Source organism: Equus przewalskii, chromosome 23 (assembly GCF_037783145.1).
Source record: "Equus przewalskii isolate Varuska chromosome 23, EquPr2, whole genome shotgun sequence".
Lineage (NCBI taxonomy): Eukaryota > Metazoa > Chordata > Mammalia > Perissodactyla > Equidae > Equus > Equus przewalskii.
The window spans coordinates 11,412,337-11,428,576 of NC_091853.1; the positions used below are offsets into that span (position 1 = coordinate 11,412,337).

Genomic DNA, 16,240 nt, shown 5'->3' on the forward strand with positions numbered 1-16,240 from the left:
ACCCACTCACTCAATAGAGACACTATTCAACACCTAGTCCCCACCTGTGGGGAGAGGCAGACCCATGGTAACAAGCAACCAGAACACTGGGATGATGGAAACATGTCTCCGCTTGTCTGTAAACTCCTTAAGGTAACGACTGGGTCTTACTCACTATGAGTTCTGCTCGCTCCTTGAATATTTGTTAAATGAATAAATGAGGGAAGGAAAGAATGAATGTATGAGTTGAATGAATCCTAGCCCTGCAGGTGACTGGCTGTGTGATCTTGAATAAATCACATGACTATCTGGCCTTGATTTCCTCATGTGTAATATAGGGATACTACGATCTCAAGTCTACACTGTTTCGCCCCAGGTTCATTCTGAGGAGAGGGCAGATCACTAAAATACATTGGGAGGACTGGTCTGTTGAAAATGTTTGTTTTTAGGAGTGATGTCATCCAAAGGGATTTTTATTTATCTTTTGCAGTCCTTTGATGTGCCCTCACAGTAGACACAGGCATTGAACTGGAGTCTGAGGACTCAAAAATTACCATCTTGCATCGGCTACTCAGCAGCCCTGTGAGCTTGGGCTCTGTAACTCTCCCAACTTTGGTTTCCTCCTTTGGAGAGGGTAGTAGTGAGATTTGTCTTCGGGAGTCACTGTGAAGGTTAGCTGCGATGGTCTTGGAGGATGATCTGGCAAACTGTAGAGAGGTTGTTCCTGCCCCTGTCATGGTCTTGGTCCCTTTCTTGGCTCAGGCTGGGCCTTACTGCTTCTCATGCATTGTGTCATCATGGCCCTTTGGTCTTTGTCTGCAGTTATCAATTTTTCTCCCACTCCCCTTCCTTCCCTCCCATCCCCACTTATCCTTCAAGACCAATTTTGGCTTCACCTCCTCACAAAGCCTTCTCAGACTACCTTAAACCACAGGATCTCTCCTGCCTCTCTCCCCACTGTATTTTTAGTCAGTATCACACCATCTCTCACTTGATTACTCTGTTCCATGTGTATTTTTTAAGCCTAAGTATACTAATTCCCTAGAAGGATGTCCCTTACACTTTGGTGTTCACCGTGGTAACTGGCAGGGCACTGGACACATGTACTACACACATTTGAGCTGGCGGGTTGTAGATCATGCTGCCCCTTCTTCTTTTCTCAGAGTACCTTTCCCTCCCTTCTCTTCCCATCCTATTCTTACTTAGCTTTATGAACCAATTCTGCCGGTGTCTCCTCTGCTACTTCTTCCCTTGTTTTCCCTTTGTTTAGAGATGTGTTTTGTCAGGGCTCTTTGTGGCATGTCACTTTTGCTCCGTTTGGATGTGTATCAGTCAGTTGTGTGTGTACCTGCCTCTCCCACGGGCTGTAATCTCCTGGAGGACACAGTACATCACTTGTGCATCTTTGTGCCCACCTCTCCACTTCTCAAAGCCTGCACCATATTACTCATATGTTCTCTAATTTATTGAGTACCTAGTATGTGCCAGATTCTGTGTTAATTGCTGTTGACAACATAGCGAGCAACATAAATATGAGCTCGCCTCTATGGAAACTTTAGTGTGTGGAGGACCCAGACTTTTACCAAATACTTGCATAAAAGGATAGAAAACTACAACTCATATGCCTGCTGCAGAACTGAGGTGCCTGGATCTGGGAGAGAAGGTCAGAGGGACCAGGGCAGACTTCCTTGAAGAACTCTGAGAAAGGCAGCACTCTGTCTGATGAATTGGATGGAATTGAACAGTGGCTGCTCAATAAATACTTGTTGATTGGTTGATTGATTGTTGGCAGAGCCTTCGGAGATCCTGAGAAAAAAGGGCCTCAGGTCCCCATCATTCTTGTTACATAATTATTTCAGTGCATTTAAAGCTCCCCATTTTTCATCTTATACTTTAAGCATCAGGGAAAAACTGATAGGCCAACTTTATAATATTTTAAAATGACTCTATGGTGTTTTGGCATATTACATGGCTGTAAGAGTTTATGTATATTTAATATACTTATTAAAATATGCACTAAGCCCATGGCTGATTTTCTCTAAGGACATCTCAGTGCTGAGGTGGGACTTAAATGTTTAATACCAATAATAATACTCATAACTCAAATTTCTCTAGTGCTCTTCATCTTCAGGATCACTAAAGCCTGCAAGCACCACGTCAAGTGGATGCAGCTGGGCTCGCCAGCAGGCTGACAGCGTCCACATCTGGCCTCCTGTCTTCCTCTGAGGAGGAGAATGGGGTCTCCAGCTGAAAAGTCCAGCTTCCTCTGCACTGAATTTTCTTTCCTAGATGCAAATTCCCTTTGGCGCCCTCTGAAAGGCTCCCACTTACGTAAAACTGCTCCTGCCAGCCATGTACCAAGGATACTCACTATCTTAGAACAAAGAAGAAAAGTGGCTTTATGCTGCTAGTGTGGGGAAACATAGGCTGCTCCTTTGGCTGGTCAAAGGCGGGACACAGAGCCTGAGACTGGATGACTGGAGAAGGGAGGTGCAAAGGGAAAGTTTCTGCTTGTTATCTAAATCCACACTCTGTGCTTATTTCTCTAGGTCTCGGAGACCAGGACCGGCCCTCTGGGCTGCAGCAACTACGACAATCTGGACTCCGTCAGCTCTGTCCTGGTGCAGAGTCCGGAGAACAAAGTGCAGTTACTTGGTAAGCTGTGCGGTGACGGGTTTCACACTTTTCACACCTGGTGAAAACCTTGGCTCACCAAGGAGCAGAAAACAGTCTTGGCCACGCCATTTGGCTAAACTCTTCTTAAGACAAGAACTGTCAAGAGTTCAAAGACCTGTATTTAACAACTTTCCATCATTCTTTTGAGAAAAGTGCTGACATGGTTTACCCTGCACCCAAGACCATTGCTGATACTGCTCGACTCCCAAATCCTCCCACCTCATAGTCCTTCCCAAGGCCTCTGTGACTCTCCTACAACCACAGCACATCCATCCTTTACGCCTTGATCTGGTTCAGTGATCTCCTTTGTTACCTAAAGAACCCTCTGCTTTATTTTAAGGACACATTGGGGAACAGCTGGCCTTTGCAAAGTGGTTATGGGGCCACCATCTCTAGCTCAACTAAGAGCTATACAAACTATGGGACCGTTGGTTACCCTGAGAGTGGTCCCTACTTTCTGTTATTATCTTCAATCTTCCTTGGGAGATAAAGCCAGGAGAAGAATTTGAGAGGAATGGAAACCTTGACCGGAGACAGAAGAAGCCTAAACAGGAAAGCGAAAGGAAAGGGAACGAGACTAGGTCTGGAGGCTGGGAGATAAGGGGAGGCACTGGGCTCCTTCTCTCTGTCCCCCACACATCCTGGGGCAGGGCTATGCAAACTGATTCAGAAAGAACTGTTTGGCAGTGGGAAAAGTTCATTTTTCTTAAACCTAACGGAATTGGACTCTGTTTAAGATATTATTGTCTCGGTATGATAAAATCAATAGCCCTCACCCAGGATCTACGATTACAAATTCCAGGTAACCTGAGCCAGATGCGACCCATCAATGCTTTAGGAATCAAGGAATATATAATAAAAAGGAGTAAAAGACTCCTTGATTTCGAGCCATCTAATGCCATTAGCGTCCCTTTTCTCCTGTGTGCCTGGATGGGCTGGGTTTGTGTCTGGAAATTAGCGACAAGTGAAGTTCAGAATGTCTGGTGGTTCATTTGGAATAGTTTATGCCATTTAATTTTATAGCCCATCACTCATGCAGACATAGCTCGGGGCACTTATTTTATAGCAATGGGAAATGTTATGGTGAGGAGGAGGGAGGTAATGGGGGAGGTGAAAGGAAAGGACTTGGAGGAGGGTGAGTGTTGAAAGCAAGCATGTGGACCGGGTGTGCGGGGCGGCTGCTCGAGCGCCACTGCGGGCACAGTGTCAAGAAAGGAAAATCCAGGAGCAGTCCCGAACAGGAGGTAGACCTCAAACAAGAAGAACAAACCTCCGCTGCCGCTGCAATCCTAAGCTGTGTTGTGAGGTCTGCTGAGACTGGGGTACATACTTTGGGCTCTCTGACTTCCTGCCAAGGACAAGGTCAAGGGTATGCAAATGAAGAGCTGGCAGACATTTGAGGGAAGGGGAGCCCATCCTACGCAGAAGGCCTCATGTCCCTTGCTCTCCTGTTGCAGCGTCTCACAATGTCCCTACAGGGGAGCCTCCTGCAGGACTGACCTCGACCCTGGCCCAGGCTGCGTACAAAGGCGTGCCTGTCCTTCATTCATCTCTTGACGGTTTCCAATAGCCACCCTCTGTGGCTTGAAGCCAACTAGGAGTAGATTCTGCTTTTGGTAAACTAATATCCACCACAGATGGTCAGGAAAAGTGAAGCGTGGAGCAATTTAGTGGATTATATCCAACATCAGAGGCAGCTAATTAGAAAAGAGCTGAGAACCATTCATCTCTATCCAGGCTGGACTGAACTTGGGGTGTCTACCACCATCCTGGTTTCAAATCGCCTTAAAAGTCAACTCATATTGAGATGGGGCAGCCAGTGCCAGTTATGCAGTCTGAGCTGATGGGACAAGGGCAGATCTGATACCAAGTCAACTTTACTAGTACTGTGACCTGGGCAGGTCACAGTGGTGGCTGGGCTTGGATTTCCTCATCTATAAGAGCCTCAGTGTGACCACGAGTGTGACTTGTGCCCATACCTGGAAAGTACTTGGTGTAGTGCCTGGCCACTCCGTACCCACAACACCTGTCCCTACCTCCTAGCCAGGGCAGCCTCCTTGGTCCTCAGGGCAGGGGTGGGAGGCCAGGAGGGTCAGCATTCAGTAACATCCTAGGATGCCTGCTGCTAATCTCAGTGAAGCCAGAAACAGGGTGGCTATTGGAGGCAGAGCCCATCAGTCTTGATTCTTCCCCCATGAGGGCTATAAGTTCTTCTTTTATCTGAAACATCGTCCCAGTTCCATCCAAGAAACGCTGATGTGTAGCCAATAAATCCGTTCATATGATATACATGCTCTCAATGTGGCTGATGTGAGGAGCTCGACTAAGCCTTTGGCTTTGACGTTCCTCATTTTCAGATCCTCCCCCATCTGTCATGAGGGCAGCCGTAGCCTTCTCTCCCAACCAGCTCAGCAAGATCAGGCCCTGGGGTGACCATTCTTGCACCCAGGAGGGACAAGTCAGAAGAACCCCAGCTGGGGATCCTGCAGCCTTGGGTGTGGGAAACTGAGTCCCTGCTGGTCCTCCCCAGCAATTCCTTGACCCGTCCTTTCCCTAGGCCTGCAGGTGCTGCTGCCCGAGTACCTACGTGAGCGCTTTGTGGCCGCGGCGCTCAGCTACATCACCTGCAGCTCTGAGGGCGAGCTCGTCTGCAAAGGGAATGACTGTTGGTGCAAGTGCAGCCCCACCTTCCCAGAATGCAACTGTCCTGACACCGACATCCAGGCCATGGAGGACAGCCTGCTGCAGATCCAGGACTCCTGGGCCACTCACAACCGGCAGTTTGAGGAGTCAGGTGAGCAGCAGGGCAGCCCAGATTTCCTCCCTGTCAAAGGGTGAGTGCAGGACAGGAACATGGAGAACTCAGCCTGGATCCTGGCTCAGTGACTTACTGTCTCTGTGACCTCCAACAGGTTATATGACTACCCAAGTCTCAAGTTGTTTTCTTTTGTTGTATATGCACAGGGACATAATCCCTACCAAAGAGATATGTTTGAAGGACTTAATAAGCTAAGGTCAGCATAACTGAGGGCATAGGCCTTGTCTGTCTTGTTTGCTATGGATTCCATGGTGCCTGAACATAAGGTGCACAATGAATACGCTTGAATGAATGAAGCACATAGACTAGTTCTAGGAGGTGCCCAGTACATGCTGCTTGTTGCAGGTATAACTAATTCAATGTCACCTTGAGACCTAGATTCAGAGAACTTTGTTTTGAATCTCTGTGTTAGCATTGAAATTTTGTATCCCCACCAAACTCGTATGTTGGAAATCTAATGCCTGAGGTGATGATATTAGAAGGTGGAGCCTTTGAGAGATGAGGGCAGAGCCCTCATGAATGGGATTAGTGCTCTTATAGAAGAGGCCCCAGAGCCGGCCCTGTGGCATAGTCGTTAAGTTCTGAGCACTCTGCTTTGGGGGCCCAAGTTCACAGGTTCGGATCCTGGGTGAGGACCTACACCACTCATCAGCCATGCTGTGTTGGTGACCCACATACACAAGAGAGGGAGATTGGCACACGTTAGCTCAGGGCTAATCTTCCTCAAGCAAAAAAAGAGGAGGATTGGCAACACATGTTAGCTCAGGGCAAATCTTCCTCAAAAAAGAAGAAGCCCCAGAGAGATCTCTCACCCCTTGCACCATGTGAGGACAGAGTCAGTCATATGCAACCCAGAAGAGTTCTGCCACCAGAACCTGACTATGCTGGCCTCCTGATCTTGGACTTCTGGCCTCTGGAACTGTAAGAATTAAATTTCTGTTGTTTACAAGCCACCCAGACTGTGGGATTTTGTTACAGCAGCTCAAAGTGACTAAGACACTCTGTTACTGACCAGCTTTGTGATGTATTGGCTGTGCGGCTTCTCAATGCCTCTGTTTCCCCATCTGTAAAAGAGGGAAAGTGATAATAATAGGTGGACGAGAGGCTCCTATGGGACAATGAGGATAAAATTAATCCATAAAGAACTCTGCATGGTGTATTCATACTGAATAAATGATAGTTATGTGGATATATCTCAAAAACATAATGTTGGATAAAACAAAGCAAAATGAAAAAGGTTATGTATTATATACATAATATAGATAACATAATACACTGATATAATAATTTATTTAATATAATACGTATTTAATACTATTTATATGATGTTTAAAAGCATACTAGGCAGCACTTAATATTTTTAATAGATAAATATGTTTGTAGAAAACGTTAAAAAATATATAGTAATGATAAAAAAAATCCAAGCAAGTGGTTACATCTAGATGGAGGTGGAGGGGGAGTTTAGGGCCTTTGAGTATATTTGATTTGCCTTATTTCTTTAAAAAAACAATCTTAAGCTAGTATGGCAAAATCTAGGTGGTGGGCATGTGGGATTTTATCCTGTTATTCTCCATGCTTTTTGTATGCTGCAATGTTTTATAAACAGAACTATGTACATGCTAGTTGTGAATGTCATTACTAGGCGTGATTCTCCAATGTCTGGTGGGGGGAGGGGGCATGAAGAACCAGGTGCTTGGGAAATCAGGATGAGTTGAGGCCCCAGGCATTGCCATTTCAAGTCCCAGACAAGGTATTTAGTAGCTAAGGAAGACATCACTGTCCTGTCCCCCAGCTCAGCTGCATTGGACTAAAGGTGGTGGAATGTGTCCATAAGTCTCAAGTGCATGGGAGATGATGCTGGGCTTTCACCACCATAAGTTACTGCTAATGAGTAAATGAGGGCTGTCTGGACCCCCACCGGGAGACTGGGTAGCTGCAGGTCCCAAGTAAAAGCAGAGCCCTGGACAGAGATCTAAGCATGAATTCAGAAAACGTGTTGTGCCCAGGAAGCTCTGAGAAGAACTCAGACTTGCAGTAGGAGCCAAGAACCAGAGAGCGTGTTGCTCTGGATTAGCTTCAGGAAAGAACAGGTATCTGGCCAAGAGTTAAAGCTTGAAACAGAGCAAGTATATCCCAGAGTCAAAGAGAAAGATGGGGAGGTGGGGGCTGATCTCAGGGACTGAAAGATTTCTGAGAAGATTTCTGAGCTGGGTGCTTGGTCTCCATGTCGACATTGGCCAGTCTTGTGCACTCTCCCCTTCACGAGTGCCTCACATCCTGCATAAGGGTGTTGTGGTCTTATTGAAGACGATTGAGTGAGACAGGGTTGTGAATGACTTGTAAGGAGGTATCAAGGCGAAAAGAGATGCGCTCCAGTGTCATCAGCAAAAGCAGGACCTCTGGCCCCTTGGGTGGTGACAGAGATCCGTTTTGAAATTCAGAAGCATATTAGGAACAGGAAGGTTGGGAAAGAATCCTGAAGCCATATTTTATGGTATGTTAATTATTTCTCAATAAAGCTCTTTAAAAAGAAATAAATAAAAGGGTCTGGGAGAGTGGCTATGAAGTGTCCTTCCTCATGCGGTGACTCTGAAGGGCCAGCTGGATCTGGGGAACTCCCTCCTGCCCCTCCCAGGGTTTGCATGGCTCCCCGTCAGCTCAGTCCTATGTCCTTGCCCACAGAGGAATTCCAAGCTCTGCTGAAAAGGCTGCCGGACGACAGGTTCCTAAACTCCACTGCCATCTCCCAGTTCTGGGCCATGGACACCGGCCTCCAGCACCGCTACCAGCAGCTGGGAGCCAGCTTGAAAGTGCTCTTCAAGAAGACCCATCGGATCGTCCGCCGGCTCTTCAACCTCTGCAAGCGCTGCCATCGGCAGCCTCGCTTCCGCCTGCCCAAGGAGAGGTGAGCACCCCCAGACCCCCGAGTCGGAGCTCAGCCCCTTCCCCCAACAGCTGCTGAGGCCAGGGAGAAGCCTCTGTCCACATGGCAGAGCTGGGAGTGGGAACCCACACACAGCCTTTTAGAGTCTCCTGTTATCTTGACCTGCTTGTATGGCATTCTCCATTAGGAGTTGCGTGGGAACTGAGAGAGAGAAGAAAGAGAGAGGCTAATTTTTCTTTTATATAGATTATAGTAGATTCAGATGTTATTCTACTAATACTCCAATTCTCACTCATTTCCATTTTAATTAGTCTTTTAGGAAAACAAGGGGTGGAGTTAAAGTTTGTACACCAATTGCATATGGTGGGAAATACACACATTGGACTGTTTCAAATAAGTGGCTGCTCTGAGTCACAGGAGGAAAGAAAGCTGAGGCCCCATGGCCTAGGGAACAGGGTGGGGCTGTATGCTCATAGGCACACATTTATCCATTCATTCACTCCTGTATTCAACAAGTTTTTATTAAGTCCACATTGTAAGTCCTAATATTATACAATGGGGGATATTTGTTAATTGGGAAGATATAATAAATATACAGAAACATAAAAACTAGAAAATTATAACTATGTGGCAGCCACTTAAAGCCACTTAAATTCATGATCATGGAATATAAATCAAAGGCACAGTCTAGTAAAAGCAAAGGCCAGAGAGAAAAGCCACCTTGGAGAAGAAAGTCTTGGCCAGACTGTGTGGGAGGAGATGGAAACGGACTGGGTGTATGGGAGACGGAGCATTCCAGAAGAGGGCAGCTGCTCTTGCAGCAACCCAGAGGGGCGACTCTAAGTGATGCACAGGCAAGAAGGGAAGCCAGCACGGAGAGGACAGACCAGCAAGGGCTTTTGAGAGGGGTTCATTTTTTTTTTTCAACAGATAGTTATTAAATGCTTGCCATGCACCAGGAACAATCCTAGTTTCTGAGAAGATGTCGGTGAATAATGCAGTGTCCCTGCAATCATGACATTTGCTGGGAGGTCATCTGTGAACAAGAAAACAACAAGTAAACACAGTGATTTCCAATACTGATCATTGCTGTGGATTACATAAAAACAGGGTTATACGATAGAGAGTGACTGGGTGGTTCTTTTGAAAGGGGAGTTGTGGAAGACGTCTTTGAGGAGGTATCATAAGAGCTGAAATCTAAATCTTGGGAGAGAGCTAGCCACAGAAAATTCCTATTCTTGGTGCAAGAGTGATAGAAACAGAAAATAGAAAGGACAGAGACCGTGAAGTGAGAAAGAAGTTGGCATGACATTGGAAAGTTTGGAGAGCAGTTGTTGGAAGATCTTATTTAGAAGGCTGAAAACTAGATCTGATATGGAAGATGGTGGAGATCTTCTCTAGGCTTTTGAATAGAGAATGAGGTGGTACTTGCGGGGATGAGCTTGGCTGCTTCCAGGACAAGTTTGATGTCAAATATTTCTGGTGCTGATCCATCAGACACCAAGCTCTAGGCCCTACTCAGTCATTCCAAAGTGGTGCAGTAGGGTCTCCATCATTCAGAAAACTTGGGGCTTTTATCTTCCTCATCGCCTTTCCTACCTATTAGTCAATGTCCTGCTACCTTTCAGGAAGATGGCAGTGTGTGGCTTCCTATGACTCTTGCTTCATTTTATCTTCGCTCCCAAAGGTCCTTGTCCTATTGGTGGAACCGAATCCAGTCTCTCCTCTACTGTGGAGAAAGCACGTTCCCTGGCACCTTCCTGGAACAGAGCCACAGCTGCACCTGCCCCTATGACCAATCTTCCTGCCAGGGCCCAATCCCATGTGCCTTGGGTGAAGGGCCTGCCTGTGCCCACTGTGCTCCAGACAACAGCACACGCTGTGGGAGCTGCAACCCAGGCTACGTGCTGGCCCAGGGGTTGTGCCGGCCAGAGGTGGCCGAGTCCCTGGAGAACTTTCTGGGGCTGGAGACAGACCTGCAGGACCTGGAGCTGAAGTACCTGCTGCAGAAGCGGGATAGCCGCATCGAGGTGCATTCCATCTTTATCAGCAACGACATGCGTCTGGGCAGCTGGTTTGACCCTTCCTGGAGGAAGCGCATGCTGCTCACCCTGAAGAGCAACAAGTACAAGCCTGGGCTGGTGCACGTGATGCTGGCCTTGTCCCTGCAGATCTGCCTCACCAAGAACAGCACCCTGGAGCCTGTCATGGCCATCTATGTCAACCCCTTTGGGGGCAGCCACTCTGAGAGCTGGTTCATGCCCGTAAATGAGGGCAACTTCCCTGACTGGGAAAGGACTAACGTGGATGCAGCTGCCCAGTGCCAAAACTGGACTATCACCTTGGGAAACAGGTGGAAGACCTTCTTTGAGACAGTCCATGTTTACCTACGGAGCCGAATCAAGTCCCTGGATGACAGCTCCAATGAGACAATCTACTACGAGCCCCTGGAGATGACCGATCCCTCCAAGAACTTGGGCTACATGAAAATCAACACCTTGCAGGTCTTTGGCTACAGTCTGCCCTTTGACCCGGATGCTATCCGGGACTTAATTCTCCAGTTAGACTACCCATATACTCAAGGTTCCCAGGACTCTGCCCTCTTGCAGCTCATAGAGCTTAGGGACCGGGTAAACCAGCTTTCTCCACCCGGCAAAGTCCGGCTCGACCTTTTCTCCTGCTTGCTCCGGCATCGGCTCAAGCTGGCCAACAACGAGGTGGGCAGGATCCAGTCCTCCCTGAGGGCTTTCAATTCCAAGCTGCCAAACCCCGTGGAGTATGAGACAGGCAAACTCTGTAGCTAATGGGGGGCCCATGCCAATACTGGGCAGGGCGGGGATCCATGAATCGGGGCCACAAAGATCCTCCAAGCCCTCACCTTAGTGCCAACACGGTGCTCCACTGAGACTGAAGGCACCCAGCAGACAGGACCTTGGGGCTTGGACTGAAGCAGGCAGGAGAGAAAGAGACAGCCACTGCACACATGCGTGCACTCACCATGCGTGTGCGCACGCACGCGTTCACACACACACTCACATGGGAAGGCTACAACTCAGCATCTCAGATCTGTGAAGTCAGTGCTTTCTAAAATGAATGCAGTTGAAGGAGAGGAGCCAAGGGAGAGATTAAGAAAAAGAACCAGCCAAACCATGAAACAAACGAATCCTTAAAGGTGATTCTTATCATTCAAGAAAGCCAGAGGGGACAGTAACAACAGGAGAGGGAGGAGCTCGTCCTCCCCCTCTGTGGAGTCGCTTTTGTATTCTTTTTAACCAGATTTCTTAAAATGGCGTTGTTTCGTGATTCCCCACATTGGTTCTTACTTTTTGTACGCGGCCTCCTCTGCACTGTCCTGAACACTGACTGCTCCTGAAGCCGCCTCCGTTGGATAACTCAAAAGTGACACCGATAGAAGACCAAGACCGCTGAGAGCGGGCAGGCAGCCTGGCGCCCCTCCTCACTCCTCCCTCCCTCTGGTCCCCTTGCTTCCTCTGCCACCCTGGTTCAGAGGCCCTGGCTTCCTCTTTGTTCCCCTCCTGGTCCAGCCAGAGCTCCTCTTCCAACAGCACTATTCTGTTGGAGAAAGCAGCTCTGTCAAGTTAGAGGGAGACAATGTATAGGGAAATGTTCCTTTTTTTAAAAAAAAAAACACAAAAAGCAAAAATATTTATTTTGTGATTGTTTTCCTTGTCAATCTGCTCCAGCCACGTGAACATATGAGTAAAAATTTACCTGGTTTAATATATTTTTTTAAAAGCTGTTTTTTAGGGGGAAAATGAGAGAGAAAAGAGAAAAAAAGAGTATAGTTCCCTGGGCTGCCTGGATTTTATTTTAATTGCTGTGTGTGTGAAATGTGGGTGTCCACGGATGGTGGCTATTGCTGTGTGGGAGGCTGGTTGATTGGTGTATACGCAAGGGAATGCACGTCTGGCTTGACTGGGGTGTGCGTATCAGGGGTAGGGGTGGGGGGGGTATTGAATGAAGAATGGGTTGAGGCAGAACTCTCCCAGAGAGTTATCTGGCTGCTCCCATCTCCTTTTTCCCCAGGAGTGAGAACTAACACAGATCCTGCACCAGGATTTCCCACTCTCTGGAGAGTAGTATGAAAATTCTTACAGGGGGAACTGCAGCCTTTGTGCTGGGGCAAACGCCGGCTCAGGGGGGCTTCCTCTTTGCCTATACTGCTGAGGACATCAGGAGAATTTCCCAGACTGAAGCTTATGGTCTAGGATCACCCTCCGAGGAACTTGGGAAAGATGCAGATGTGGTATTGGTTCTCTCCATTCTGGCTGATTGCCACTTTCCCAGCCTAAAATGTGGGTTTGACATACACTACAAAGAACAAGGCATCATTCTCCCCTTAGGACCTCCCCAGGTGGTATGGGAAGCATTTCATAGCAAATCTTTTGGAGAATCACTTCTCCATCTATTCTCCTCATGTTCCAAGTACAATGCGTAGGCATGACAACCCTCATTTCATTCAGGCGAATGTCACCATCTAAATACTAAGTACCTCATTCCCGACCTGTGGAACATCTCAGTTGGTACAAAATGAACTGGGAGACAGAAAGGATGGTCATGTCTGTCTTCTCAAGAGGCTTCTACAGTTATTGTTGCAGAGGGAAGACTTCAGCATTCTATTTAATCATTGCACCATCTTTCAATCCACGAGGACCTGCAATCCTTGGTAGATAAGCAGCCTAGGGCATTTCTTTCTTCACAAGTCCCCTGAAGGCTTCTAGGGTAGAAATCTGGAGTGATGGGATGATCTAGGGGTGAAACAAGTACTGCCTGTCTATTTCTAGTTCAGCCACTTAACGAGTCCAGAGGGAGTGTGGGGAATTTGTATCAAGCTCCTCATCTGTGGAAGATGGAACCACAGATGCCACCTTTATCAGTGGGGGTGCTCATCTGCCAGAGGAGTGAGCTTTTGTTGGGAAGGGGGTTGCAAGTGGTGGGAAGTCTTTGGTACCTTCCAGTGATGGGGTTTGAGAGGTGTAAGGTGGACACTAGATTTGGATTTTAGCACTGTGAGTGTGCATGTCTACATGCCATAGGAGTGGGTGAGCAGAGGCCTTCACTGATGAATTACAGGCCCGATGTGCACAGCGATATTCAGAGTGGGGAAGAAAGGAATCAAGAATGTGCTGTGCACAAAGTTAGCAGCGTGGACCCTCAGTACCATGAAGGTAATTGCCCTGGTGGGAACAGAGGCCCACCTGGGCCAGTCCCACAGCTGAGGGATGGAAATCCTTGGGTGGCAGTCTCTAAATCAGAGACTAGATGGAGGGAAAAGCATATCTATAGAGTTATTAGGAAGGTTTCTGTATCTCCTTATCAGATTCCTGTCTTAGGAAGGCTCTGGGAAGATCACGGTATGATGTGTTATGGTTTTAGAAATATACACATCCAGTTACAAGATTTCCACTTCTTGCCTGCTTGAAGGTTTAAAGCATCAAGTGTATGAAGCTGAGTGTCTCAACACCACCTAAAATACTATTACACATTGGTAAATATTTGGGAGGGCCCTTCCGAGCCCAGATGCAAGTACCATATTGATGGGAGGCCTAAAAGACATTATTAATTAATTATAGTAGTAGAGATGTTTGTATTTGACCTACTCATCTGTTATCTGTGATGGATGCCTAACCCTTCTGTTCTGAAACAGTGGTGGGATGTCTGGTGTAGAAGAGCTTGAGTCAAAGCAGCAGACCAAAGACTTTGCTTCTAGAAGGCAGGTGGAAGAAGGGAGGGGAATAAAGGATGGGAAGGATTCCTTAGGCTTTTAAAGGCTTGAAACCATCAATTCAGCATAGAATGTCTCAGAACGCTAGGCTGGGAAATGCCATAATAAGTAGAGGCAGTCCCCAGTCAAAATTGTTGCCTTAAAAGTCTATAATAATTAGAAGATGTGAACCACCTATTCTCAAACCAGTTGCAAATAAAGAATTGTCATTAATTAATTAGTACTGAGTTGTCAATGTTGGTGAACTCATTGTGGAATTAAGAACCAAATCACAATTCAGTTACTAGATAGAACAATAAGGAATTCAAGCCTTAATTGTAACCCCAAAGAGCTAATACATCAAATGCTAATCTACCCTAATGCTTGAGACTAATATTTCTAATACTAAATACTATATTTAATACCTGCTGCTAATAATAGAATGCTATGCTCTACAAACATACTCATGCACCCGCAGCCAAAAATATAAATGAAGATTGCTTCAAGTACTGGGTATCACAAATAGTTCAGATCCAGTTCTTGGCTTCTTTTCACAAATATGAAAATAGTCATCATGATGGCCACAGCTGCCTTATGAGTAGATGGAATACATTGCCTAAATGATGTTCTGCCCCAAAATGTCACCTCCAAAGTCTGTAATTTCATCATGTAAGTCTGTTCTCTTGCATATAAGAGAGATCTTTTTTCCATTATATTTTGTATGAAAATTAAAATGCCCTTGGGAAGAAATAAGTCTTAGAAGTTAACCCACTGGCAAAATAGAGGATTAGATTTTTGGCGGTGGAGAGTTGTTAGAGGTCATCCAGTCTACTCATTTCTGACATGAGGAAGAAGAGGTTGCAGAACTTGCCCAAGGTTGCATCTATTAGCAGAGCCAGGAATAGCAGTCTAATCGCTTCCTTCTCTACCTCTCTGCCGGTAAATGACTTCTGGCTTCTGAGATTCAACAGGGACCCAGTTCAGGGCTTGGGAGTGTAAGGGTGGAGGAGGGAAGACAATTTTCTAGGCAGGAGAAGAGGACTACTAAGAGGTGGGAGTATCTTCACATCTCTCCCAGGGATTGGTTCTAGCAGAAATAATCAGCTGCTATAACTTATTGTTAGTGCTCTCCAGGCGATTCCGACTCCTAGGGACCTTGTGCACAGCAGAGCGGAACCCTGCCTGTGCTTTTTGCTCCATCCTCTCACTTTCTGGCACTGTATCAGACCACGTTCCACTGCTATTCACAGGGTTTTCAAGGTCAATTTTTTCGGAAGTGAGTGGCCAGGTCTCAGTCTGTCTAGTCTGGAAGCTCTGCTGAAACCCGTCCACCAGGAGTGACCCTGCTCGTATTTGAAATAGCTGTGGCATAGCTTTCAGCATCACAGCTACACTCAGCAGCCACAGTGTGACAACTGATAGACGGGTGGTGTGGTTCCCTGACCAGGAAACAAACCTGGGCCACAGTGGCGCTGAATCTTAACCACTAGACCCCCAGGGCTTGCTAGCTGCTCTCACGGGTGAGAGAAAAACAGCGAAGTTTCTCCCCTGAGAAGCTTTAAGCACAGAGTAGACGTGTTTCTATCTAGGCTGGAGATAGAGGGATCAACTTGCTGGTTTCCTGATGACTCTATCAGCTCAATGGTTTTTAATTACAACATCCTGCCTCCAATTTCTTGATGTTTTGTATAGACTACCAATTAGAGTTTGAAGGTCTTGACAAATCTGATAACTTCTGCACATCTTCCTTGTGAAGGCTGGAGACATCTGGGTCCACCAGCATCCAAAAGTCTTAGGCTGAGCAGTCACCATGGTGAGTGTCTGACCTAGGTCTGGGACCATGGCAGAGAAGAGTAATAAGGCAACACTCTGCTGCGCACTCAAGAGTCCTTTCTCCTTCCAGCAGTAGACCAAGAGAACACAGACTGGAGGAGACACCCAGTTCTCAACTGTGGTCTGTGCTCCTGGCCTGGAAGGATAGGTTGGAAAATTCAGGTAGTGTGACTGGCTGTAGACACATAACTTTCTTCTGGTTTCTTGTTCTGGTTCTGCCGCCAGTCAGCTCTGTGACTGTGAGCAAGTCACTCCACTTCTCTGGGGCCCGGTTTGCTCGCTGTAGATTTCCTGTGCAGGTACTGGGGGTCCTTCTAGTGCTATC

General features: G+C 47.0%; 1 protein-coding gene across 3 annotated transcripts in view; it reads left to right on the forward strand.

The window, feature by feature from the left end:
- BRINP2 (BMP/retinoic acid inducible neural specific 2) overlaps positions 1-12,100 on the forward strand; it is a 109,217-nt gene extending 97,117 nt beyond the window's left edge. For all 3 annotated transcript variants that reach the window (XM_070591361.1, XM_008522153.2, XM_070591360.1), the window contains exons 5-8: positions 2,529-2,634; positions 5,213-5,449; positions 8,156-8,378; positions 10,045-12,100. In XM_070591361.1, coding sequence (XP_070447462.1) covers positions 2,529-2,634; positions 5,213-5,449; positions 8,156-8,378; positions 10,045-11,161 — 1,683 coding nt within the window. In that variant the 3' untranslated portion in view covers positions 11,162-12,100. The remainder of the gene's footprint in view (positions 1-2,528; positions 2,635-5,212; positions 5,450-8,155; positions 8,379-10,044) is intronic.
- The last annotated feature ends 4,140 nt before the right edge of the window (positions 12,101-16,240 follow it).